The sequence below is a fragment of the Kogia breviceps genome, chromosome 3 (genome assembly GCF_026419965.1).
Source record: "Kogia breviceps isolate mKogBre1 chromosome 3, mKogBre1 haplotype 1, whole genome shotgun sequence".
Lineage (NCBI taxonomy): Eukaryota > Metazoa > Chordata > Mammalia > Artiodactyla > Physeteridae > Kogia > Kogia breviceps.
The window spans coordinates 29,182,469-29,210,166 of record NC_081312.1 but is presented as its reverse complement, the minus strand read 5'-3'; the positions used below and the strand labels follow the sequence as shown (position 1 = coordinate 29,210,166).

Genomic DNA, 27,698 nt, shown 5'->3' with positions numbered 1-27,698 from the left:
AGTAAGAGGAATTAGATGAGAATAGTGAAAGACCCGGAAGGAAGGCAAAGACAGAAAAGCAGAAGATAGTAGAACGTAGAGAGAGGTCAAGTTGGGAGCACGTGTTAGTTCACCTCAGTCTTTCTTGTGAACTTGCTGTTAGGTCCTTTGTGGGAAGTCGAGAAGGTGGGGATTGTGCTTGTAGCTGGAGAAGTCTGGTAAAGCTTTAGAGCACCCAGTGTCTGAAATGCAAGGATCTTTCTCTTACTTTTTTTTCCATATAAATTTATTATCATGTGTTTATGGTGTTTTTCGGCCAAAAAGAACAGACAAGATTTTGAGCATCAGCATTTTCCTTTTTTTTTTTTTTTTTTTTTTTCGGTATGCCCGAAAAAGCCCCAGCATTTTCCTCTTAATGAGCATTTGTGTGTGAGCTTCTTCTGTGTTATTCCTGGAAATTAAAATCTATTCATATAATTTATATTTGTGCATACAGAATGTTACAGCAAATGTTAATAGTGAATGCTAGGAATTTAGAGTCACGAATATACTTATAAAAGTATAGAAGGATGTTCACTGAAGCAATGCTTATATTAAGAAGTAAATGGAAATAACCTAAGTGCCCATGAAAAAGGGACACTTTCGGGGCTTCCCTGGTGGCGCAGTGGTTGAGAGTGCGCCTGCCAATGCAGGGGGCGTGGGTTCGTGCCCCGGTCCGGGAAGATCCCACATGCCGCGGAGCGGCTGGGCCCGTGAGCCATGGCCGCTGAGCCTGCGCGTCCGGAGCCTGTGCTCCGCAACGGGAGAGGCCACAACAGTGAGAGGCCCACGTACCGCAAAAAAAAAAAACCACACAAAAACAAAAAGGGACACTTTAAAATAATTATGGTACATTCATACAATGGATAGTTGTGCAGCCATTTAAAAGAATGAAATAGCTCTATATAGTTCTGATTTTTTTTAATGTCAAAGATTATATATTAAATACAAAAAGCAAGATTTTAGGGGACTTCCCTGGTGGCACAGTGGTTGGGAATCCTCCTGCCGATGCAGGGGAGACGGGTTCGAGCCCTGGTCCAGGAAGATCCCACATGCCGCGGAGCAGCTGAGCCTGTGCGCTACCACCATGAGAAGCCCGCCCGTAGCAACGAAGACCCAATGCAGACAAAAATAAGTAAATAAAATGAATAAATTTTAACAACAAAAAAAAGCAAGATTTAAAACAATACATGCAATATCCTGTGGAAGGAGTGGGGGAAAGGAGCTGTATATGTATGGATATGTGTATATATATAAGATCCCAGTGACACATTTCAAAACTGATAGTCTCTAGGTCCATCCATGTCTCTACAAAGAGACTCATACAGAGTGAAGAAAGTCAGAAAGAGAAAAACAAATATCATATATTAACACATATATGTGGAATCTAGAAAAGTGGTATAGGTGATCTTATTTGCAAAGCAGAAATAGAGACACAGATGTAGAGAACAAACTATGGATACCAAGGGGGAAGCGGTGGGGGTGGGATGAATTGGGAGATTGGAATTGATGTATATACACTATTGATACTATGTATAAAATAGGTAACTAATGAGAACCTACTGTATAGCATAGGGAACTCTACTCAGTGCTCTGTGGTGACCTAAATGAGAAGGCAATCCAAAAAAGAGGGGATGTATGTATACGTATAGCTGATTCACTTTGCTGTACAGTAGAAACTAACACAATATTGTAAAGCAACTATACTCCAATAAAAAAAAAAAAACTGATAATATGCTACTAGTGTTTACCTCTGGGAAGTGCGATTTAGAGACTGAGACAACTTTTACATTTTTCCTTATATCTTTCTCTACTTGTAGATTTTTAATGTACTCTATATTTTTTTAATTAAAAAAATTTTAATAAATTGATTTATTTATGGCTGCACTGGGTCTTTGTTGCTGCGCACGGGCTTCCTCTAGTTGCAGCGAGTGGGGGCTACTCTCCATTGCAGTGCGTGGCCTTCTGATTGTGGTGGTTTCTCGTTGCAGAGCACAGGCTCTAGGCGCGTGGACTTCAGTAGTTGTGGTACACAGGCTCAGTAGTTGCGGCTCACGGGCTCTAGAGCACAGGCTCAGTAGTTGTGGTGCACGGACTTAGTTGCTCCTAGGGCATGTGGGATCTTCCCAGACCAGGACTCGAACCTGTGTCCCATGCATTGGCAGGTGTATTCTTAACCACCGTGCCACCAGGGAAGTCCCTGTTGTACTCTGTATTTTTTAATTGTGGATGTCAAAGTGAAGGGATTGTGAGTTTTAAATTTTTTCTTAGTTTTAGGATTTTACGTTGTTCTACCATTGTATCTGTTGTTAGTACCACGATAATACTGTGTAACAAACCACCTCAAAACTTAATGCCTTAGGGGAGTTCCCTGGTGACACAGTGGTTAAGAATCCACCTGCTACTGCAGGGGACACGGGTTCGAGCCTTGATCCAGGAAGATCCCACATGCCATGGAACAACTAAGCCCATGCGCCACAACTACTGTAGCCCGTGTGCCTAGAGCCCATGCTCTGCAACAAGAGAAGCCACCGCAGTGAGAAGCTCAAGCACCACAACAAAGAGTAGCCCCCGCTCGTCACAACTAGAGAAAGCCTGCATGCAGCAAGGAAGACCCAATGCAGCCAAAATAAATAAATAAATTTATTTTTTTTAAAAAAAACAACTTAATGCCCTAAATATAATAATCAGTCACCATCACTCCTGCACCTGCAGGTCAGTTGACTCAGCTGATCAGACTTGGCTGTGGTACCTCTGCTCCACATGTTCCCTGTCCTCCTTGGGCCAGTGGGTTAACTGAAGATGTTCTTGTATCTGGAGAAACAAGAGGGCAGCAGGACTGTTAAGGCCTAGGCTCAGTATTAGCACGCTGTCATCTCTGTGCATGTGCCATTGGTTGAAGCAAGTCACGTAGCTGAGCCCCTGGTCAGGAAGAGGAAAACTGCATTCCAGTCTCAGTGAGGCCATGGCAAGAGTGTGGGTGCAGGAGGGGTGAAGAAGGAATCTTTCAGTCTGCCACAACGTTAAGCATGTATGTTAATTTTATACTCAGGAAAAGGATTTACTGTTTTTAAAAAATCATTCGTATTTAGTATTTTTAAAAACTCAAGTCTGTATAACAATCAATATTGAGATATTTTTGCAGTAATTCCACATATATGGGAAAATATAAGCATAAACCTTTACCTCCTGTGTAGATGAAATAGGTTCAAGAAAGTATCTGTTCTCATGAAATACTGAATCTTTAGTGAGCATTTCATAAATCATTGAGTTTGACAGGTTTTTTTTCAAGTAGAATATACAAAAAAGAGCAATATTAATCAGTTCTTTCCCCCTGAAATGGATATAAACATTAATATGAAAAGTTTTAAGTCAGTCCTCTCAGTTATTTATTTGTTCTTTAAAAATACAATCCTTGGGCTTCCCTGGTGGTGCAGTGGTTGAGAGTCCGCCTGCCAGTGCAGGGGACACGGGTTCATGCCCCAGTCCTGGAAGATCCCACATGCCACGGAGCGGCTAGGCCCGTGAGCCATGGCCACTGAGCCTGTGCGTCCAGAGCCTGTGCTCCGCAATGGGAGAGGCCACAACAGTGAGAGGCCCGCATACCGCAAAAAAAAAAAAAAAAAAAAATACAATCCTTTGATGCATTTGTATACTCTTCCCCAGTTAAGAGTATTCAGTTTGCAAAAGGGTCTTACCCTCAGGAAACGTGAGCATTTTTGTTTGTTTTCTCTATCCCTTGTTTGGACAGGAAGAATGTACACCTACTCTTTGGTAGCTTTTCAGAAAATAAAGGTAACAGTTCCTTGAGGTTGACCATTATGTAAAGTTTTTCTCTGATTTCATATCAGTTTGGGAAGTTTTTAGATTGTTAATTTTTAATTTGCATATTTTTCTATTGATCTAAGATGTTTGGTGTTAAGTTGAAAGATTGGAAAGTGGGTTTTTTAGATATTATTTTAGTAATATTAATTCATTCAGCAAATATATATTCTGCTCATGATAATTTACATCAGAGGTTAGCAAACTACTGCCCATAGCCAAATCTGGCCCGTGGCCTGTTTTTGTATAGGCCTGAAAGCTAAGAATGGTTTTTACATCTTTGAAGAGTTAATGAAAAAGAAAAGAACAAAGAAGAATATGTGACAGAGGCCAGATGTTGACCCACAAGCCCCAAATATTTACTGTCTGGCCCTTTACAGAAAAATTTTGCTGACCCTTGATTTCCATGGTTAATATTAAGTGTTAAAAGAGTTTGTAGCTTTATTTTTCTACACTTGCATAAAGAAAGAAAATCAAATAAATACCTGCTGCCTTCATTGCCAAGAAGACTACAGAAATTCGTAAACCCCCGTGGTTGCCCTATTTCCTCTTCATTGGGTTTGGATTTAGTTACAGTGAATCGCCAACCTGGCTAATATTTACTTTGATCAGTTAGTCGGGTTATCATATAATGAAACTTGTCTGACCTCTGAATTACAAAGCTATGGTGAATGAGTAAGTGCAGCTATTACAGGATTTTTATCCTCTTTGGTTATGTATTTCTTTCATAAGCTATTCAAGAAGCCTTAGAGTATTAGGAAAATGGATATAATTGTAAAATCAGTGACAAAATGCCAGAGAAACACAGAAAATGCCAAGTCTTGTTTAAAATTGCTTACCATTACTGGATTGGACTCAGGTTGCTGCTGGCTTGATTTCTGCTGTCACCCTGTATGGCACATGTTTGTATGTAGTTTTGTATTATTGTTGGTGTATCTTCAGGATAAATTCCAAAAGTGTTATTGCTGGGTCAGGGGGTAAATGTACATGTAGTTTTGTTAGATGTTACCAAATTCCCCGCCATGTTTTATCCTACCTGCAGTATGTAAGAGAAGCTCCATTTTAAAGTATTCACATTGCCTCTTAATTAAAATGTGACAAGATGTGTGTGTATATCTGGAGTTATATAGATGTATTGATATATACGTATTTTTGTGGAGGGGACATAGAAAAGGCAGTTGACTATCCATTTATGTTTATTGCTTTTATTTATTTATTTTTTATTCCCTGTATATAACACAGTTTAGCATTATTGAAAATCCCAGAAGTAAGACATTACATGAAGGGAACATATTCGTTGCATCTTTCGAATTATAGTAATTCATCCGATGCTTTGTGAGCCCCAGTTTGTCCTCTAATTTAGTTCCAATAAGTAATTTTCACCAGTGAATTCACACTATATTAGGATATTCAACTAGTCGAGCTGTTGTTTCAGTGCAATCTTGCTGGCCTGAACAATTTTCCTTCTGGTTACTTTTCAGGGATTATAAATAACAATGAACAGTTGTATTATAGCAGCTGCAGTTTGAAAGCTACAGTAAATGTCCAGTTTCAGAAGTTTTTTTTATCTGCCAAAATCAAAGAGAACCTTTTGTGGTTTTTATTTTTTTAATAAATTAATTAATTTATTTTTGGCTGCATTGGGTCTTCGTTGCTGCACGCCAGCTTTCTATAGCTGCGGCGAGTGGGGGCTGCTCTTCGTTGCGGTGCGCGGGCTTCTCATTGCGGTGGCTTCTCGTTGCGGAGCGAAGGCTCTAGGTGCGCAGGCTCAGTAGTTGTGGCGCACAGGCTTAGGTGCTCCGCGACATGTGGGATCTTCGCGGACCAGGGCTGGAACCCGTGTTCCCTTCATTGGCAGGCAAAGCCTAACTACTGCACCACCAGGGAAGTCCCTGTAGTTTTCTCTTTAAAAAAAAAAAAAATTATTTATTTATGGCTGCGTTGGGCCTTCCTCTTTGTTGTGGTGTGCAGGCTTCTCACTGTGGTGGCTTCTCTTGTTGCGGAGCACGGGCTCTAGGCACACGGGCTTCAGCAGTTGTGGCGCGCAGGCTTAGTTGCTCCACAGCATGTGGGATCTTCCCGGACCAGGGCTTGAACGCATGTCTCCTGCATTGGCAGGAGGATTCTTAAGCACTGCACCACCAGGGAAGCCCCGTCCCAGTAGTTTTTAATATGCATTTGCTTCTGATTGTTAGGGATTCTTATGGTGACATTAAGAAGATTGGTGATTTGTGTGGAGAAATAACAGTCTGCTCTCTATTCGTGAGCTTTCCTTCTGTGTTTCCAGTCCTTACCTGGATTTTTGTCTTTCTCAACAGCAACAATGGTATGGTTGGTGAATATGGCAGAAGGAGACCCAGAAGCCCAAAGGAAGGTATCCAAAAACTCCAATTATAATGCACAAAGTAGGTGGCTTTTATTTGGTAATTTCCTGGTTTTCACGGTCATTGTCATCTTATGAGTTATGAAGCAGTGATTTTTTTAACCACTTTCTTTTGAGAATCTCCTGGAAGCTGTGGTAATACCTAGCAAACACAGATAAATATTTGAGTTCACATGCTCCAAACAATCAGCCAAGGCACCCTAGGTTAAGAATTTCTACCATTAAACACCATTAATTCCAGTATGGAAAGGTTCAAGCTGAGGCTATGATTTTAAAAAGGTAGAATAAACACTCTCTTCAAACATGTAAAAATGAGAACTTCTTGTCTGACAAGTCCAGAGTAACTGAAATATAATTTGATTTGAGTTGTGATAATGTTTATGTTGAGAAGATAAAATATTCCAGGTGGACATGACTTTCTGGAGGAGGGTAAGGATGATGACCTAGGATGGGAGATTGAAAGGCCCACTTGTGGATACTACAGAAGATGTTAAGGCAAACACAAGTTAGGAGAAGTTATAATTAGAAAAGTTGAGTAATAACAGCACAATATCAGTAGTCAAAAAGAAAGGAAACCTTTTGTTTGTTTGTCTGTTTTTAAGAAAAGCAAGGACTAACCTTATGAGGAAGCTGACAAACAGGTGGAATAAAGGTTGGTCAGAGAAGAAAAAAGGGCCTTAATTGAGTTGCTGTTTGTCAGGAAAGGGAGAGTTTAGGTTTTCTAGAGCCAAGAAAACTGCTGTTGTAGCATTTGGGTAACTACAAGGAGGACGCTTTCAACTTAGAATTTGTGTATTTGGGACCGAAAGATATTAGGCCCATTCTGCAGTGAGCGAGGCAGCAAAACAGGGTGGCATTAGACCAGCAGTAGACCTAGTAGAGAAGTGAGAAATAGAGGAAACAGTTGCTCCAGGTCTGGTTGTGTTAACCTTGTTAAGCTAAAGAAAATTGAAAGATTAGTTGTCTGTGAGTATGTATGTATATATATGTATGAATGTCTTTTGGGTACATCAAGATTTTGTTCTTTTGACAAATGTTGACTGAGCACCTAACTGTGTGCCTAGTATTTGTTAGGCACTGGGGATATAGCTCTGAACGAGAGGTCCCATTCCTGTGGAGTTTATAGCCTATTTGGGGAGGCACGCATGTTGAACAAATAATTCATTCAGTTTATGATAAGCACTGCAAAGGAGAAGTGTAAGTTGCTATGAAAGTTTATAGTGGAAGAATTTCATTTATTCTGGGAAGTCAGGAGGGCTTCCCTGAGGAAGTGATAACAGGAGATGGCCAGCCAAAGAGAGGACGAAGAGCTTTCCAGAAGAGGAAGCACCATGGACAAGGGCCTTGAAGTGAGGAGGAGCCGGATGAACTGCCGAGCTCCTCAGTGGGAGTGTGGTTGGTGTTTCGGGTGGGCGTTCTTAATTGTGTTGACTCCCCTCACATTGTTTAGCATTCCTGGCCCCTCACCCACTAAATGCCAAGGGTAGCTTCGAGGTTTGCAATAACCAGAAACTCCCCATCCTAGTTATTTCCAAACACCCCATGGAAGGGAGGTGCTACCCCCAGTTGAAAACCTCTGTGTTATAGGAACTAGAAGTTAGTTTGGAGCAAAGGGGTGTAGGATTCCAAGAGGGATGTCTGTAAAGAAAAAAAGTAGTAGAACTCAGAGGTTGCCCAAGTGAGCACCTAAGATAAAAACGTCAAGATACAGCATTATGAGCATGCTATTTGTAATTAATTATGGAGGTAAATGCCAAAATAAACAGCTGAAAGGGTTGAAGGTAGGGTGAGAATCAGGAGTCAGGAGGGATAGGGCAGAGCAGGGGCTGATGTTTTTATTTCTAAATCGTATACTTTTATGATTTTATAAACTAGCTCATAAAGCAGAAACTAACACACCATTGTAAAACAGTTATACTCCAATAAAGATGTTGAAAAAAACATAAAAAACTAGCTCAGGGAAGATTCCGGTTTTGTGGAGACCTGGTTAAGAAAACAATGCAAATTAAAAATACAAAATTGCTAGAGCCCCTTTCAGAAAAATGTCCAGGCAAGCGAGAGGCCTGAAGTATGCAAGCTTCATTTATTCATAGTAGATGAATAAATATGAACATGTATTAATTTTATAAAAAATAAATGAGAAAAAAGAGCATTATCAACTTCACTTATGTATTTTAATTATTTTTGATGTATGGAAGGTTCTTGAGACAATCATGTTATACTCACAATTTTCAGTCAGACCGAGTCATTATAACAAAATGACTAGCCCATAAAAAAATTCACCCCCTCCTTTCCCATCCTCCCAGCCCCCAATCGTGGTCTACTTTTATAACTTAGTCACTGAAGCCAGTGGTGAGTGCCATCAGTTCGTGAGTGCCAGCAGCTCCAGCTGCAAAGATCAGAAGAAATGTTCTCTCACCTGACCAGAAGTCCTGAGGTGTAGCCATTTGCACGGCTGGCTAATTTTATGACTCGATAATTATCAGGGGCCCCAGTTCTTTCCTGTCTTCCTGCTCTTCTACCCTTAGATATGAGCTTGGTCCTCAGCCCTCTGCTCCTCATGGCCACAAGATGATGACTGCAGTGCCAGGCATCATATCCAGATAACACAACATCCAGGGGAAGAAAGGGGCTGTTTGTGTCTCCTTAAGTCTCTCTCAAAGAGTGAGAAAATTTTTCCCCAAATTTCCAGCAGACTTTGTCTCACCACACATTGGCTGGTACCAACCCCACAGCTTTAGAGCTTTCATTGGGAAGAGGAATTGTAGGATGACCACACTTAGCTTGGACTGAACTGTATTTACCACCGGAGTCATGGGTGGGAGGTGGAATCCCACATAAATCAGTACTCTGCCCTCAAGAAAAAAGGGGAGAAATAGCTGTTGGGGAAGCAACCAACAGGCACTGAAATAACCCGTGATTTGTAGTTTAAGAGCCAGCTAACCCACCTAGTTACAATGACAGGTAATTACTGTTTCCATGTAACTTTCTTAAAGGTATTAAGAGATTTTTCTAAATATTACATCTGTGATGTTCACTTTTTCTTGAAGGCACAGAAAGTGAGTCACAAGACCCTGTGACAGAGAGTGATGATGGTGGCTTCAGCGAAGAGTGGGAAGCCCAGAGGGACAGTCGCCTGGGGCCTCATCACTCTACGGCTGAGTCGCGATCTGCTGTACAGGATCTTTCCAGCAGCATCCTGGCCAGTGACGACCCAGAGGAAAGTATGTGCCTTTCTCTACATTGGAAATGCATGGATTCCTTTAGGTGCTGCAGTATCAAACTCTCCCAAAATAAAATGAATCAAAGTGTTAACAGTCTAATTCTAAACAGCAGTGCAGCTTTTAGTAGGAAATAACAATAGTTGGTGCTTTTCTCATAGTTAAATTTGTTAATGGACCAAATTCTGCACCTCAGATTTTTGAAATTATCCCTTTACAGGCTGATCTTTGGCATTGATTTTATAAGGTAAAAAAAAAAAAAATTAATTTTATTCTGATAAGACTTCACGTCTACAAAATTTTCATTAATATATTTCACTCTTGCTGCACAGAGACCTATGGATTTAAATGCTTCACCCTTTTACATTGTTACTGCCCTTTGTTGGCAAGCACTGTATTTTATTAATTTTAAAGAAAATCAAAGGGATTTAGGTTCTCTGCAGAAATGTAAGAGTTTGTTCAGTGTCTAAGGTGTGCTGTCACTGGGATTCAGGTCAGTACTTGGGGCTTCTTAGGATATTAGCCAGTAGAGCCCCCTGGTTAGGGCTCAATCATCTCTTTACTTAGTCTTAGTTACAGAGGTTATTTACTGAATAAAAAGAGATTAGCACATTTCCCAACTAAGTTACCCTCAATTTTTTCGTTTTCACAAAAGTGAAACACTTGATTAAAATATTACAACAAAAATATTAAGTAGTTTCAAAGAAACGGACACCTAGATTCCTTAGCTTCGCTAATCACTATTAATTGTGACCTTGACATTATCCTTCAGCTTGAGCAGAACACTTCTTACAACTCACCATTAGTCTTTTACCTGGGTCAGAACCTGGGCAGATCCATGACTTTGGTGCTGGGCGAGTTTTCCAGATTTTAGAGCCAGCTGCAGCCTGCAGCTTTCACACTCTGGGAAACCAGACACAGTTGCCTCCTCTTATGGCCAGCCTTGAGCTTGCACTTACTGATATTTTCTCTGCCTTCAAAGTTATCACTGTAATTAGGTTGCCTCTTCTGTTCCTTCCCTCTTTTCTCAAAGATGCATAGAGCCAAAAGAAAAAAATATAGCTGTTAAGCATAGCTGCAGTGTGATTCTTTCACGACTGCCTTTCCTACTTAAAGATTCTCTCTCCTGATCATCTCTTCATGTCCTTCTTTTCATCTCTAACTTTTTTTTTTAAAGAAAAACCCAAGTATTGCCCCTTCTAACTTCAGATTAATATTTTCTTTATCTGGGACCAATATAAACTAATAATTGATATTCTTTCCTTATCTTAGCATCCAAAACACACATAACCATATCTGATTGCATTTGTGTTTTAAACCAGAGTTGTTACTTAACAGAAAAGTCTCAGTTTACAATAGAATTTGACATGTAAAGGCACATGTGTATTTGTGTTTTAAACCAGAGTTGTTACTTAACAGAAAAGTCTCAGTTTACAATAGAATTTGACATGTAAAGGCACATGTGTCTTCCAGAGCAACCTTTTAAAAATCAAAAATTGGGCTTCCCTGGTGGCGCAGTGGTTGAGAGTCCGCCTGCCAATGCAGGGGGCGCGGGTTCGTTCCCCGGTCCGGGAATGATCCCACGTGCCGCGGAGCGGCTGGGCCCGTGAGCCATGGCCGCTGAGCCTGCGCGTCCGGAGCCTGTGCTCCGCAACGGGGGAGAGGCCACAACAGTGAGAGGCCCGCGTACCACAAAAAAAAAAAAAAAAAAAAATCAAAAATTAATCAGAAAGCTGAACACTGAGAGTTTTTTGTTTTTTTTTTTTTTACTGAGAGTTTTTAATTAGAAATGTAAAACATGTTTATTCAATGTGCAGTTCGTCTTCTAGTGAATTTCAAACTACACTTCTTCCAAGCATCATGCCAATAGCAAGCCTAAGTGTACTACTGATAGATTTAAAATTTATCAGAGTAGTGAAATTAACCTGTTGTTTCCAGGAGTAGAAATTTAATTCATAGAGGTTCTTTTTCTATAACCTCAAGGGAAGAGTGGGAGATGGATTTTGTTATTTTCTTCAAGTGCAGGAAGAGGTTTTAGTAGTTAAAACACAAAATAATAAATTTCAGGAAGTTTTTTTATATGTTTCTGTATTAAAAAGATAGTTGGAAATATTCATTATTTTTATTGTGTTATAGTTACATTTAAGCTAGGCATATATTCTGCTAGATGTCCTGTAGCGAAATCTTACAATTAAAGTAAGTATTCACCATCATTTATTATTTTTACCATGTCTTGTGTTTGGTAGACCTGCAAATGCCCCTTTTAATACTAAAGGAACTCCATCATTACTTAAAATTATTTTTCAGAGTTGGCCAAAACAAAGCAAAACAATAGGAGACCTAGATAGCAGTAAAACAACTAGCATCCAATCTCAGCATTAGCACTTGGCAGTGGAATACCGATAATACTTTATGTCTAACTTAAGCAGTTTCCATTGCTGTGATTTTAGTTGTTTGGCCATGGCATATCTTTACTGAATAAATCAAAGAAGCTGTTTCAAAAAAAAAAACATATTCCTGAGCAACATGATTTTTCTTAGGTTTTATATACTGATTCATCCAGTCTCTCTGGTTATGGAATATAACTTGTAGCTTCAGTAAGTGCCTAAAAAAAAAAAATTGATGGTTACTTCTTTGTTTCCTGACTCTTTTAATTTTGCTAATAAAATATATCTATATTTCTCTCTCCATTAAAATGAATTCTATAGAGTATAACTATAGCATTTGCCATAATATTGGTATTATTTAAACAAACATAAGCCTTTAAATGAAAAAAATGCGAGGCTATAATTTTAAGCTTGATTTGGTACATTATTTTTGTTTATTTTTTGATACCTGTGTTGAGACATAATTCACATACTATACAATTCACCCATTTAAACTGGTGACATTAGTATATTCACAGAATTGTTCAACCATCACCACAATTAATTTTAGAACATTTTCAATACCCCATAAAGAAACCTCATACTCCTTAACATCACCTCTTCAATCCCTCTCATTCCCCCCAATTTAAAGTGGACAATGCAATGTTTTTTTTTTAAAATAAATTCATTCATTTATTTATTTATTATTTATTTTTGGCTGTGTTGGGTCTTTGTTGCTGTGTGCAGGCTTTCTCTAGTTGCGGCGAGCAGGGTGCACACAGGCTTCTCATTACAGTGGCTTCTCTTGTTGCGGAGCACAGGCTCTAGGCACACGGGCTTCAGTAGTTGTGGCACGCGGGCTCAGTAGTTGTAGCTCCTGGGCCCTAGAGCTCAGGCTCAGCAGTTGTGGCGCACGGGCTTAGTTGCTGCGTGGCATGTGGGATCTTCCTGGACCAGGGCTTGAACCTGTGTCCCCTGCACTGGCAAGCGTATTCTTAACCACTGCACCACTGGGGAAGTCCGCGATGGTTTTTATTATAGTTGTGCAACCATCACCACATGCTAATGTTAGAATATGTTCATTACCTCAGAAAGAAACCCTGTACCCATTACCCCTATTCCCCCCAGCACCAACAAATATACTATCATAATAGATTTGCCTCTTCTAGACATTTCATATAAGTGGAATCATACAATATATGGTTCTTTGTACTGATTTCTTTCATGTAGCATTATGTTTTCAGGGTTTATCTATGTTGTAACATGTATTAGCATTTCGTGTTTTTTTTTAACATCTTTATTGGAGTATAATTGCTTTACAATGGTGTGTTAGTTTCTGCTTTACAACAAAGTGAATCAGTTATACATATACATGTTCCCATATCTCTTCCCTCTTGCATCTCCCTCCCTCCCACCCTCCCTATCCCACCCCTCTAGGTGGTCACAAACCACCTAGCTGATCTCCCTGTGCCATGTGGCTTTCGTTTCTTTTTATAGCCAAATAATATTCCATTGTACGGATATGTCACATTTATCATCCATTCATCAGTTAATGGGCATCTAGATTGTTTCCATTTTGAGCTGTTATGCATAGTGTTGTGTGAACATTCATGTACACATCTGTGTGGACGTATGGTTTTATTTCTCTTAGGTATATACCTACAAGTAGAATTACTGAGTCATATGGTAACTCCATGTTTAACCTTTTGAAGAACTACCAGACTGTCTTCCAAAGTGTCTGCACCATTTTACATTCCCACCAGCAGTGTATGATATGAGTGTTCCAATTTTTCCACAGCCTCGCCAACACTTGTTATTATTTGTCTTTTTGATTATAATCATTCTAGTGGGTGTAAAGTGGTATGTTATCATGGTTTTGATTTGCACTCTTCTGATGGCTAATAATGTTGAGTATCTTTTTGTGTGCTTTTTGGCCATTTGTATATTTTTTTGGAGACTGTCTATTCAGATCCATTTCCCATTTTGGGGGTCCCTTTTTATTATTGAGTTGTAATAGTTTTTTATGTATTCTCTAGACACAAGTCTCTTATCAGAGAAATGCAAAATTTTTCTTCTGCATTATTTTTAAAAATTCATTTCTATAGCATTATTTTTTCTGAACAACTTAATTTCTTTCAGTTAGTTTCTTTTTTAAAAATTTATTTTTTAAATTTATTTATTTTTGGCTGCATTGGGTCTTCGTTGCTGTGCACGGGCTTTCTCTAGTTGTGGAGAGTGGGGGATACTCTTCGTTGCAGTGCGCAGGCTTCTCATTGCAGTGGCTTCTCTTGTTGCGGAGCATGGGCTCTAGAGCACTGGCTCAGTAGCTGTGGCGCACGGGCTTAGTTGCTCCACGGCATGTGGGATCTTCCCGGACCAGGGCTCGCATCCATGTCCCCTGCATTGACAGGCGGATTCTTAACCACTGCATCACCAGGGAAGCCCTCAGTTAGTTTCTTAAAGCACTTACTATTTGGAATCAAAAGTATTTCTAAGACTTTCCTTTGTTTAGCCTCTGTTTGTGCCAAGAACTTTTCCTGTATTATTTTTAACGCTGATACCAACCTTGTGAAATAGCTCTGTAATCCCCATCTTGTAGCTGAAGAATTTGAGGATTAAAGAAGTTAGTAAACTTGCCCTGGATCACACTAGTACCTAAATAGTAGAATTGGACTCTTCTCCACAACTGAAACTGGTGAAAGTATTCATCAGTCTGGGAATGTTAGCAAGTTAAAGGGTAACTGACCATGTAATTCATAGCGTCCGAGTTCAGGGTTGTATGTTTATTTTTTCCACTATGGAAGACTTTGCTCTGGCTTCCACGATTTAAAAAGAACAATGGTTTCTCAGTAAGATGTTTTTTAAAATTTTTGACTGGGTTGGGCCTTCGTTGCTGTGGGCGGGCTTTCACTACTTGTGGCGAGTGGCGGCTACTCTTCTTTGCGGTGCGCAGGCTTCTCTTGTTGCAGAGCATGGGCTCTAGGCACACTGGCTTCAGTAGTGGTGGCACGTGGGTTCAGTAGTTGTGGTGCATAGGCTTAGTTGCTCTGTGGCGTGTGCCATCTTCCTGGACAAGGGATCGAACCCATGACCCCGGCATTGGCAGGCGGATTCTTAATCACTGCGCCACCAGGGAAGTCCCTCTCAGTAAGATCTTATTAATCAAAACTCTGCCCCTTTCTCCTGCAGACTCTGCTTCTCAAGGCCCTCAACACCTATCTTCCAGAAGTAGTTTCTGTAACTCAGGCAGCAAAACTTTAAGATCAGGATCACACTTCAGTTAGGAATAGTTACATAACAACCAGAAAGGTAAAAGCCAGTAATAAAGCTTAATGAGTTACTGTTGAGACCCAAGTCAAAGCATATTTTTATTTATTTATTTATTTATTTATTTTATAATTTTTTTAAAAACAGTACATGTTTATTGTGGAACTTTTTTTAAAAAATAAATTTATCTATTTATTTTTGGCTGTGTTGGGACTTTGTTGATGCACACGGGCTTTCTCTAGTTGTGGTGAGCCGGGGTTACTCTTCGTTGCAGTGTGCGGGCTTCTCATTGTGGTGGCTTCTCTTGTTGCGGAGCACAGGCTCTAGGCTTGCAGGCTTTAGTATTTGTGGCATGCAGGCTCAGTAGTTGTGGCTCGCAGGCTCTGCACAGGCTCAGTATTTGTGGCACACGGGCTTGGTTGCGCCGCGGCATGTGGGATCTTCCCGGACCAGGGCTCGAATCCATGTCTCCTACGTTGGCAGGCGAATTCTAAACCACTGTGCCAGCAGGGAAGTCCAAAGCATATTTTTAAATACATAGTTTTGTTTATCATTTTGAAAAGAAATTGAAAAGTTAAAAATAATGTTTGACAACAGAAAACCTAGGGCCTTTGCATTTCTGTGTACATTTTAGGATCAGCTTGTCAATTTCTACAGGCTGATCCTAAAATTTTTTGGAAGTGTAAAGAACTTAGAATACCCAAAACAATTTTGAAAGAGAAGAAAAATGTTGGTGGACTTAAACTGTCTGTTTTCAAAACTTACTCTAAAGCCATAGTAGTCAAGGACACACATATAAATCAAAGAAACAGAACTGAGAGTCCAGAAGTAAAGCCTTATATTTATGATCGATGATTTTTTACAGAGGTACGAAAATAATTCAATGGCAAAACGATATAATCTTTTCAACAAGTGGTGCCGGGACAATTGAATATCCACATGCAAAAGAATGAATGGAAACCCCTGTCTCACCCTGTCCATCATGCACACAATCCAAAATTAACCCCAAATTGGTCATAAACTGAAATGTAAGTGGTAAAACTCTAAAACTTCTAGAAGAAAACGTAGGAGAAAAATTTCATTACCTTGGGTTGGGCAAAGAGTTCCTTAATATAACAGTGATACATAGAAGAAAAAATTGATCGATTGGACTTTGTCAAAATTGAAAACTTTCACACTTCAAAAGATACCATTAAGAGAAGAAGTATTTAGGGAATTCCCTGGCAGTTCAGTGGTTAGAACAATGCACTTTCACTGCAGAGGGTACCGGTTTGATCCCTGGTTGGGGAACTAAGATCCCACAAGCCACACAGAGAGGCCAAAAAAAAAGAGAGAGAGAAGTAGTATTAATATACCCGTGTTCATAGCACTGTTCACAATAGCCATGAGATGGAAGCAACCTAAGTGTCCGCTGGCTGATGAATGGATAGACAAAATGTGATATATACATACAATGGGATATTTTTCAGCTTTAAAAAGGAAGGAAAATCCAATACATGCTGCAGCATGGATGAGCCAGGACATTATACTAAGTGAAATAAGCCAGTCACAGTAAGACAAATACTGTATGATTCTACTTAAATGAAATACCTGGAGTAGTCAAACTCAGAGATGGAGAGTGGAATGGTGGTTTCCAGGGGCTGGAGGGAGAGAAGAAGGAGGAGTTACTGTTTAATGGGTACAGAGGTTCAGTTTTGCAAGATGAAGAGTTCCGTGGATGGATGGTGGTGATGGTAGTACAACAATATGAATGTACTTAATGCCACTGAACTGTGTATTTTACCACAATTTTTTTAAAAAAAGATACCATTAAGAAAAGGAAAAGGAGCCACAGACTGAGAGAAAATATTTGCAAATCATTGCAAATCCTGTTAAAGGATTTATAGTTAGGGTATACAGAGAATGCTTACAACTCAGTAATAGGAAGATAACCTAATTAAAAAGTAGGGTAACACTTTGGGTAGATATTTCCCCAAAGGAGAGACATAATGGCTAATAAGCACATGAAAAGATACTCAACATCATGAATCAGAATGGCTATAATCAAAAAGACAGCAATGCCAAGTGCTGGTGAGGACTGAAGAAACTGGGACCCTTGTGCACTGCTGGTGGGAATGTAGTGGTACAGCCAGTATGGAAAACAGTTTGGCAGTTTCTCAAAAGGCTAAACATAAACTTACCATATAACCCAACAGTGCCACTCCTAGGAATCTACCCGATGGAAATGAAAGCAGTCTGCCCACACAAAGATGTGTGCACTGATATTCGTAGCAGCATTATTCATAAAAGCCCCAAACTGAAAACAATCTAAATGTCCATCAACTATTCACCAGTGAAAAGCAACAAACTACAGACACATGCAATGTCATGGATAAACCTAAAAAATATTATGTTAATACAGATGGCCAACAGGCACATGAAAAGATGCTCAACATCACTAATTATTAGAGAAAATCAAAACTACAATGAGGTATCACCTCACACCAGTCAGAATGACCATTATCAAAGAGTCTACAAATAATAAATGCTGGAGAGGGTGTGGAGAAAAGGGAACCCTTCCACACTGTTGGTGGGAATGTAAATTGGTGCAGCCACTATGGAGAACAGTAGGGAGGTTCCTTAAAAAACTAAAAATAGAACTACCATAGGATCCTGCAACCTCACTCCTGGGCACATATCTGGAAAAGACGAAAACTCTAATTCAAAAAGATACATGCACCCCAGCGTTCATAGCAGCACTATTTACAATAGCCAAGACATGGAAGCAATCTAAATGTCCATTGACAGGAGAATGGATAAAGAAGATGTGGTATATATACACAATGCAATATTACTCAGCCATATAAAAGAATGAAATAATGCCATTTGCAGCAACATGGATGGACCTAGAGATTATCATCCAGAGTGAAGTAAATCAGACAGAGAAAGACAAATATCATATGATATCACTTATATGTGGAATCTAAAATATGATACAAATGAACTTACATGCAAAACAGAAATAGACTCACAGACATAGAAAACAAACTTATAGTTACCAAAGGGGAAAGTGTGGGGCAGGGGGAATAATTTAGAAGTTTGGGATTAACAGATATACAGTACTATATTTCAAGTAGATAAACAACAAGGACCTACTGTATAGCACAGGGAGCTATTTTCAGTATCTTGTAATAACCTATAATGGAAAAGAATCTGGAAAAAAAAAAATATATATATATATATCTGAATCACTTTGTTGTACACCTGGAACTAACACAACATTGTATGTCAACTATACTTCAATTTTTAAAAATTATGTTAAATGAAAGAAGCCAGTCACAAAAGACTTCATATTGTATGAGTCCATTTCTGTGCAGTGTCTAGAAAAGGCAGATTTATAGAGTTAGAAAGCAGATCAGTGGTTGCTTAAGGCCTGGGAGGGGAGTGGAGATTAACTGTAAATGAACACAAGGTATCTTAATTGGGGTGATGGAAATATGATGGATTGTGGTGATGGTTGCACAACTCTAAATTTTTTCAGTCGTTGAGTTGTACATTTTACAGTGGGTGCATTTTATGATATAAATTATACCTCAGTAAAGCTGTTTTTCAAAAAAAAGGAGATGATACCTATCTCATAGGGGTTCTTGTGAGGATTTATTAGAACAAGTGCAGGTATAAACTAGGCATTCAGTAGATGACAATTATTATTTATTGTTATTATTTTTTCTATATAACAGCAGCATCTACTGTTAAGACACCAGAGTTAGCCACATAAACATCTGAACCTCCTGTTATAGAAAACCAAAAAAGAAAAGGAAAACGTAGCTAAAGCCTAATTTTGTATGATATCATTTACTGACTTCTCATTCAGCATAGGATGAGGGGTGGGGGGCAATGACAGTTTTGAACTGTGAAGTCATAGCAAAGAGTGACAAACTTTCTTTTTTTTAAGAGTGACAGACTTTATATTCATAATCTTTCCTTTTTAGGGGGAGTAAAACTTGGATTAGGAGATTTCATTTTCTACAGCGTTCTGGTTGGTAAAGCTTCTGCAACAGCCAGTGGAGACTGGAACACAACCATAGCCTGTTTTGTAGCCATATTAATTGTAAGTATACACGGATTGAAAACATGTCAGAACTCATCTCAAAATTCTGATTAAAAGGTGGTCCTTTTAACCCCAGCCAGGCTGAGTGTTCCAATCACTTGGGGAGCTTTTTTTAAAACACAAATAATTGGACCTCACCTGAGTAATTCTCTACCTGGCCACACATTAAAATCACCTCGGAGCTTTTAAAACTGTGGGTCTCTACCCTGAGATATTAGTGGGCTGGCCAAAAAGTTCATTCAGGCTTTTCCATGAGATGTTATGGAAAACCCAAAATATTCGGTTTTGGCCAACCGAATATTTAATTTGTTTTAATTGTGTATTTTTTTTAAAGTTCCCCAGGAAATTCTGGTAAGTACCTCTGAGTAGGAACCATTGCTTCAAGCTCAGCAGCATAGATAATGTAAGGAATTAGATCAGTCTTAAAGGGGTAAGCAGATCCTCACTTAGTCTGCGTTTGGTGGTGGTATTGTGTTTAAGGCCATGACCTGAAGCATACAGTGTCCTTTGGGCAGTAAGTATGAGGCAAGAAAAGCTAACTCAGTGCACAATCACACATAGATTTTGCTTATAGTGCTACAACGTGAGCCTGAAGCTTTCAAGATAATGATTTAAGTAAATAATTCATATTTCTTATTGCTATTTTTGCTAAAGATGTGATATCTTTGATATATGTGAGTGAAGTTGGATGAGAGGTTAGGCGAGAGCCTTTACTTATGCATTTATTTTATGATTACACTTGTGATTTATCTTAATCATATGACCAGTTAGGATTTTCATTTATTTTATTTCTCTTCTGAGGTTAGTTTTCTGGATGTGTTAAAGCTTTTAAGAAGAAAATTACTTACTTTGGATAAACCTTAAATGCAGCTCACCCTCCAGACTTTATAGTTAATGTCTCAGTAACTAGGATAAAAAATGGGGTGTATTGGGCTTCCCTGGTGGCGCAGTGGTTGAGAGTCCGCCTGCCGATGCAGGGGACGCGGGTTCATGCCCCGGTCCGGGAAGATCCCACATGCCGCGGAGCGGCTAGGCCTGTGAGCCATGGCCGCCGAGCCTGCGCGTCCGGAGCCTGTGCCCCGCAAAGGGAGAGGCCACAACGAGAGGCCCGCGTGCCGCAAAAAAAAAAAAAAAAAAAAAGTATACCAAAAAATGGGGTGTATTATATAGCTGCTCTGTGTTTATAAGAAAACAGTATACACTTTATAAACAAACTTTTATTGGTTTATTCCATGAGTACCTTTTTGCCCCCAGACAACATAAAGAATGTTCTTCACCTCTGGGATGTTTAGCTAGCCAAACTTAATCTACAGTAGCCAACCCAATAGTTTAGATAGAAATTTCAGTATTGTTTGTTTTCAAAAATAATTTTACTTATTTTCAGATTCTATTCCCTCCCTAGAATTAGGAATGAAATATCAACAATGTATGGATAATGATCTCTGTTGCAAAGGAAAATAAATGTTGTTTCCAGATTTAATGAAAAAATTTTGTTCTAAACGTTAACGTCAAAGGATTGTATTGAATTAACTAAATTAAAACTGAGACTTGTGATTGAGTTGATTTGCACAAAATACTTGCATAGTTATGTCTGGGTTTGTGTCTTTTCCCCTTTTCTCCACAGGGTTTGTGCCTTACATTATTGCTCCTCGCCATTTTCAAGAAAGCATTGCCAGCTCTTCCAATCTCTATCACCTTTGGGCTTGTTTTCTACTTTGCCACAGATTATCTTGTGCAACCCTTTATGGACCAATTAGCATTCCATCAGTTTTATATCTAGCATATTTGCAGTTAGAATCTCATGGATTTTTCTCCTTTGACTATAATAAAAATCTGGGGAGGACAAAGGTGATTTTCCTGTGTCCACATCTAACAAAGTCAAGATTCCCAGCTGGACTTTTTGCAGCTTCCTTCCAAGTCTTCCTGACCACCTGCACTATTGGGCGTTGGAAGGAGGTATCTACAGAAAATGGTTTTGAACATGTCATTGTGGTGGACTGAGTCCCCCAGTGCAGAAACTGCTGGGTTTGAGGGACAAGAACAAGGCAAAGTGATGGGCCAGAAAGTTGCTGTGCTCCCACCAGCAGGTTGACCTTTGGTCACAGGTGGATTTTACCAACGCTGCAGACTCTCAGGACTACCATTACCAAGAGGTTAAATGAAATGGTTTAAACCAAACAGGACTCTTCATCTTAAACTACATGTTGAAAGTCAACCTAATAAATCTGTATTGAATTCTGAAACTTTTCGGGAGATACTGTAAGGAGAGCAGGCACCAGAGCAAAATGGACAGATGGAAAGGGGCTCAAACTTTCAGATTTTTTGCTGCAGACTTACCATTTTAAAATAAGACTTTTTTTCACCTGAGTCAAGTCAGAGGTGTAGGTTGATTTTGACACTTCTTGTTCTCAAGCACTGAAGCTCATTACCATCTATGGCTGCCATTTCTTCCCAAGGCCAGTCTGAACTTATTTGAGGTTGCTTTATCTTAAAAGTCTTAACCTCAGGTTCCAAATGCAGTCATTTATTTCTGGAAAGAGTGGAACTATAACTCAACAATTCCCTACTACCCTTGGGTAAATTCTGGATTTTCCACCAAATTCCTAACTTTTAGGCATACTTGTAGGTTCACTTGCCCCCAGGTCCCTCCCTCCTTCCGTCTCTCTCCCGGTACTCCCCTCACAAGCACTTCTCCTGTACAGCGAATAAGACAGCTCTGTTGTGGAAGCAGGTGATCCAGTTGTTCTAGGATTTTGCCCTGTGTGTGGTGCAAAGAATGTGTCATGAGTCAATGCTACCAGCCTTGCTGTCGTACTTTCTTAAATAGCAAATGCAATGTGCCCAAAGACAGTAGGATTAAAGAAGAGTAAGATGGCTGGTGAAGCACTTTCTGTCCTGGTTTGTCTTTTCTTTTTAACTACAACCCATTGTCTCTTGACAGTAGGTCAGAATTGGAACCAATAGCCAAAAGCTGGTGGTTTATAACGTTTATGAGTTAGTTGTATCAGTACAAAGCTTGGAGACGGCTTTCACTTCACTTGGTGAGCTGTGGGAGAACCAAGGGTTGGGGGGAGAACCAGTGGCCAAGAGGAGAGAGGAGGGGCCTCCAACAGCCAATGGGACAAGATGAGCTCAGGGCCTGGGAAGGAGGGGATCCAAGTGATTCCTCAAGAACCTCACGATGGGCGCTTTGTGTTTTCCCTTCTGCGTTACCTTTCGTTTCAATCTACCTTTGTGAGAATTGGGCTGCAGGGTTCAGGCCCTGTGCAGTTCAGCTGCACAATGCACATGAACAGAGCCGCCGCCTGCGGGCACACGGCACCTCTGGATGAAGCTTTTCTGGGGCACACCCCCTCTTTTACCACGGACAGCCCTCAGCCATGGTGATCAGACTCTAAGCATTTGAGAGAAACTGAGTTTCTCCTTGTGGCTGAAGAGAGGCCAGCCTTCCCTGTTTCCTGCTGCTGTCTCTCCGGCCATCATTTGATCTGGTTTGGGGTTCTCCTTGGAGTTTAGAGTATTTGTTTTCTGTCATGGAATATTTCTGATAAGAAACTAACTTTAGGAGTGGTGTGCCAGTACTAACCTGTGTGTAAAAACTGGCTCCTCTTAGGCCCTTTTTCCCAAGATTTTCTTTTTCTCCTCAGATATGTGACAGTGTGGGTATTATCTTCCAGGAGGACATGCAGTTCAACAGTTACAGCAAAGCCACCTGAACACTAATGTGTGATTTGAAGATTTGAAGCAGTCCTGAAGGGAGGAGCCCTGACCTAGAGTAGTTTATTTGTGTGAGGATCCCAAACATGCTGTGTCTTTCATGAAGGGCTTATCTCCGAAGAGGGTGTGTGGTGTGTGTGATTGTGTTCAAATCCATCCTATGTATTGCTGTCCTATGTAGAAAGATTGCAATAGACCTGTCACCTTCTGCAAGATGGAACCACATCTCAGCAGAGAGAGAATACATCTTATTTCTTTAAAAAGCACCGGTCTCAGACACAGACTTTTCCTTTGAACCTTCTTAGAGTCAATTCAGTTGTTTCTGAAATATCAAAATGCTAGTCTTCCACCATGAAAAATCGATTGTCACCAGAGAAAACAGTAGGAATTCCACTGAGGATGCGCCCTCACCCAGGGGCAAGGGGTGGCTGTGGAACCAGACAGAACAAATGATAAAACCTGACCAGCCCAGCTGACCTGCTTAATGAAAAGGGGAGGACAGTAGGAAGAAGGGCAACCACTGATGTCTGTGTCTGACTTGCCTACAGAAGAATAGAGAGTGTTTACATACAGAATGTTGCCACAGACTAGCCTATGGAAATACCAACCATATTTGGAGGATTTTTTTTCAAAGAGGAAGGGATCGCTTCTGTTTTTGATTCTCACCAGGTTAGTGTGTGGTCCTGAGATCACAGCTCTCACTGTAAATAACTATCTTGATCAGAAAAAGTTGAAGCTTTCTAAGCAACTTGAAAGAAAATCATAAGTGAACAATTTATTGATTTCACTACAGAAACAACAACTGATGAGGTGGTGTTTTTACTTTTAAACTCACGGATCCCCATTTTGCAAAGTGTCCCTTGATTTTAAAAACCCTCCTTCCATAACAGATGCCCAAACAAATAATATGTTTAGTACTTGCCCTTTACTTGGCCTCAACAAACTTTATATATGTAGTCTTGATTGTATTTTGTAAAATGTGAGACAGAACTACCACTTAAGATCTTCCAGGGTCAGACATCTCAAGGAAGACTCTGATCCTGAACCCCAGTGCCTGGCCTTGCGTATTTGCCCATTCATGATCTAGCCCTGAAGAAAATGAGCTCAGAAACCACTATGAAAAATTTTGTTCAATGTCTTCTGTGTTGCTGGCATGGTGCTGGAGTCTAAGGATGCAAAAATGAGTAAGGTGTAACCTCAGAATGTAGCTGTAGTCTCTTGTTTTCTGGTAAATACCAGCTTTAACTTCTCTAAAATATTAGCTACCTGTCAGTAACCCCTTTTCATGGTAACTTATTGAGGGCTTATAAAACTGATGTTATAAAATGGTGACTTGAGTCTTCCAGAAACCAGTCCTTCCAGTAAAGTACTCCTTTTTCTTTAGATTTGCTTTTGTCATTCTCAACTCCCAAGAGGATCCTGAACGCTGAGTTTGGGAAGAGACTTGAAAACTGGTTGTTTGGTTTTGCCCTGGGATGAAACATCATCATAAATTTGAGCCAAGAAGTGATCCTTGTGATCTTCTTGCCTCATTTTAAATTCCCCAGACACAGGAGATTAAAAACAGTGGTTTCAGCTCTTCACAACCCTCATTGAAGCTGCAGAGCAGGGTATCCCAGCAAGGCCACCATCACGCTCACATCCCAAATCATCTGAATAGCATCATTGGAACAGTCCTCTCCTCTGGCAAGAAACACCTCAGATCTGTGCATTAAAGATCAGCCTGGTGCTGAAGTGAGCTCCCTTCTTGAATGTCTAAGCTCTTCCCCAGGGCCTCGGACAGCTTCAGCGTTGCCCTGAGGAAGTAGTTGGGTCCACCCTGGGCCCTGGAATCTGGTGTTAGCACTTCAGCCTGGTCTGTGTAGCAGGAAGGACTTCCCAGGAAGCAGTTTTCCTTTTAAAATAAGTAAGTGCTGCAACAGGACAGTTTCCAAGTCAACTATTGGAACTGAGTACAGGACTGTCGTGTTTATGGTGCTTTCAAGGTGCTGGGGTGTGGGTTTCAGTGGGATCATTTACCCTCGTGTGTTCATTGTCTGGCTTTTGCTTCTACAGACACTGATTTGTACATGATTCAGACAGACTGTGAATACATCTTTTTTAAATACCTTTCAAATTCTTGGTAAGATATAATTTTGATAGATGAGTGCAGATTTTCCTGTTTTTTGTCAAATTAATAAAGACCGCCTGACTCCAGTTGTGCTAATTTTCCTACATGAAAGTATTATCATATGTAACTGAAAACTATTCAGCGATTATCAGGAAACAGTTTAGAAACACAAATGCATTGTTTCCATCGTTCACTCATAATAAAGTGGTATGGATTATATCAGGCCACATCTCTGAAGGGTACGATATTAAATCTATTTATGGAAAGTCTCAACTATTTTTTTAAATTTATTTCTTTCTTTATTTTTGGCTGCATTGCGTTTTCGTTGGTGCACACGGGCTTTCTCTAGTTGCGGCAAGCAGGGGCTACTCTTCGTTGTGGTGCACGGGCTCTAGGCACGCGGGCTTCAGTAGCTGTGGCATGTGGGCTCAGTAGTTGTGGCTTGCGGGCTCTAGAGCACAGCCTCAGTAGTTGTGGCGCACGGCCTTAGTTGCTCTGCGGCATGTGGGATCTTCCTGTACCAGGGCTCGAACCCATGTCCCCTGCACTAGCAGGTAGACTCTTAACCACTGTGCCACCAGGGAAGCCTTCAACTATTCTTAACACTTAGTTTCTGAAAAATGTTTCTTCTAGAAAACATCTAACTCAAATTAATGTAAAGACTATCAAAATAACTTATAGGATGTATGTTGTAGTACAGTGTAGATATTTCATAAGCTAGAGGATTATCTTTTAAAAATTATTACATAAGCCACATGAATGGAAAAAAGCAACATTACTTTTATTGACCTGGTAGAGCATAGGTTGTCCTATCACTCTACCCCTAAAACTCTACAAAGCCTTTTGTTTCTAAACAGTGAATTGCATACACGGTGTTGGGAATTATTGGTCAAAAATAAGTTTGTGCCAGAAAAACCAGAGTTGGCCTATTTGTCTTCAGAAGAAGCAGAGGAGAGGTGGCAGATGTGTTCCTGGGTACATTGGCCAAGGGCATCAAGAAGCAAAGAAGGTAATAAAGATGTTTAAAAAAAAAAAAAAGCAAAGAAACATAAACTATAAAAAAAAGCAAAGAAGGTGTCTTTCCCTCCTATGGGGATCAGAAGCATCATTTGCTTTTATGAATCTCATAGGCAGTGTCACTAGAGTCTGCCAGAGCAGCCTCATGACGTGTCCTCGTCAGCTGATAGGTATCTGATTCTTAGGGGCCCTGATAATGGTGCTCTCGATGAGAAGGAAGAATGTCCTCAAGCAGACAGAAGCAGGAGTAATGAGGCTGGATTTCCTGCATCACTAGGTAAGCACCACAGCTTTTTGTAACACAGCCACTCTCCCTGGGGATTCTTCTGTGGGTCAGAGTCAGAGGAGGCCCTGCCCACCAACAGCTTAGGATCTGGTTAAAAGTGAAACAGCATGCTCGAGTACAGGCAAGTACAATGTTGGCTCACTACCTGATCTAAATGGGAAAGCAGAGTAAGGAGGGATCCACAAAAGACAGGGTTTAAAAGCAGAGTTTCCTCCAGCAGCATAAGGTTTGAACCAAGTTTGGGAACAAGGGAAGAATCTGAATCAGCAAGAAGACAAAGAGCATCCGCTAAAAACAAAATCAGGAAGAAGGAACGTGGGAGACATCCAAGGATAACTGGATTTTGAATTCAGTTGATTTACTCAGAGGGAAACCTAATTTGTTAACTAAATCTGTTTCCATTTTTACTTAGACTATACCTCCTTCATTAAATAACTTCTAGAAACCGTGGAGGATGATGACCTGACCTACCACAGGGACCTTTCAACACAGGGGCTTTTATTCTTGACAAAGATTGATTCTCGTACACGGGCTGGCCCTTCTGTTCCTGGTATGCCAGACCCTTTAATGGGGGGAGATGGAAGAGCCTCAGAAACCAAGATGGGAGAGTCTTAATTCTTGGGAGAAAGGGTGACATACTCTTGCTGCCTCTGTCTTTTTTTCCCCTAAAACTGTTTTAATTATGTAGTAACCCAAGGTCAATTCCTCATGCAAAAGAGAAAAGGATTTTGTTACCCTTTTACCCATAGAACACCTCGAAGTGGACCGAGGGTGAAATTCTGATTGGATTCGTTTTCTTGGGTCGCAGACCTAGTCAAGAACCACTAAACTCAAAGGTGTACATACAAGGATGATTTAAAAGTGGAAACAACACTGGCAGCTAGATAAAAATGTTTATACTACACTTAAATACCTGAAATTAAGTGAGTTTTTTAAGGGTTGGTGCATCCTCTCCCAGTAAGGTTATCACATACCTGTCAAGGAAACTGAGGAGAGATTTTTTTGGAACTTTATCCTGCACTTAGATTTTCAGAGATTTTGTCCACCAAGAACTGTATAACTCATTTGGTAAATAATTCGTTTTTCTGTTTACTAATCGGATTTACCTACATCTGCCATAAGATAGCATAAATGTTGAGTCAAATGACTTGAGTTTTAACTTGCTTGAGCCAGATAGATGTGAATGTGTGATTTCCTCAGATTTTCTGAGATGTTGAAAATGACCTCCCCGCCAACTTCCGCCATCGTGGAATCTCATTGGGAAGTCTTATTTCTGAGACGCCAAACCCAGCCAGAAGGTCATCCAGTTTGAAAAGGTCATCAGGCTTGAGTACTGTACCATCCCAGTGGGAGGGAAAGGGCTTTCCTAAGCTGGGTAAGCTGCACAGGGCCAGGGGCAAG

The 27,698-nt window shown here is 40.2% G+C and overlaps 1 protein-coding gene across 4 annotated transcripts in view; it reads left to right on the top strand.

Annotated features, from left to right (window-relative positions):
* Window positions 1-25,267, top strand: part of PSEN1 (presenilin 1) — an 83,341-nt gene extending 58,074 nt beyond the window's left edge. For all 4 annotated transcript variants that reach the window (XM_059055875.2, XM_067028196.1, XM_067028197.1 and 1 more), the window contains 4 exons: window positions 6,159-6,245; window positions 9,274-9,447; window positions 19,049-19,167; window positions 20,792-25,267. In XM_059055875.2, the coding sequence (XP_058911858.1) occupies window positions 6,159-6,245; window positions 9,274-9,447; window positions 19,049-19,167; window positions 20,792-20,947 (536 nt within the window). In that variant the 3' untranslated portion in view covers window positions 20,948-25,267. The remainder of the gene's footprint in view (window positions 1-6,158; window positions 6,246-9,273; window positions 9,448-19,048; window positions 19,168-20,791) is intronic.
* The last annotated feature ends 2,431 nt before the right edge of the window (window positions 25,268-27,698 follow it).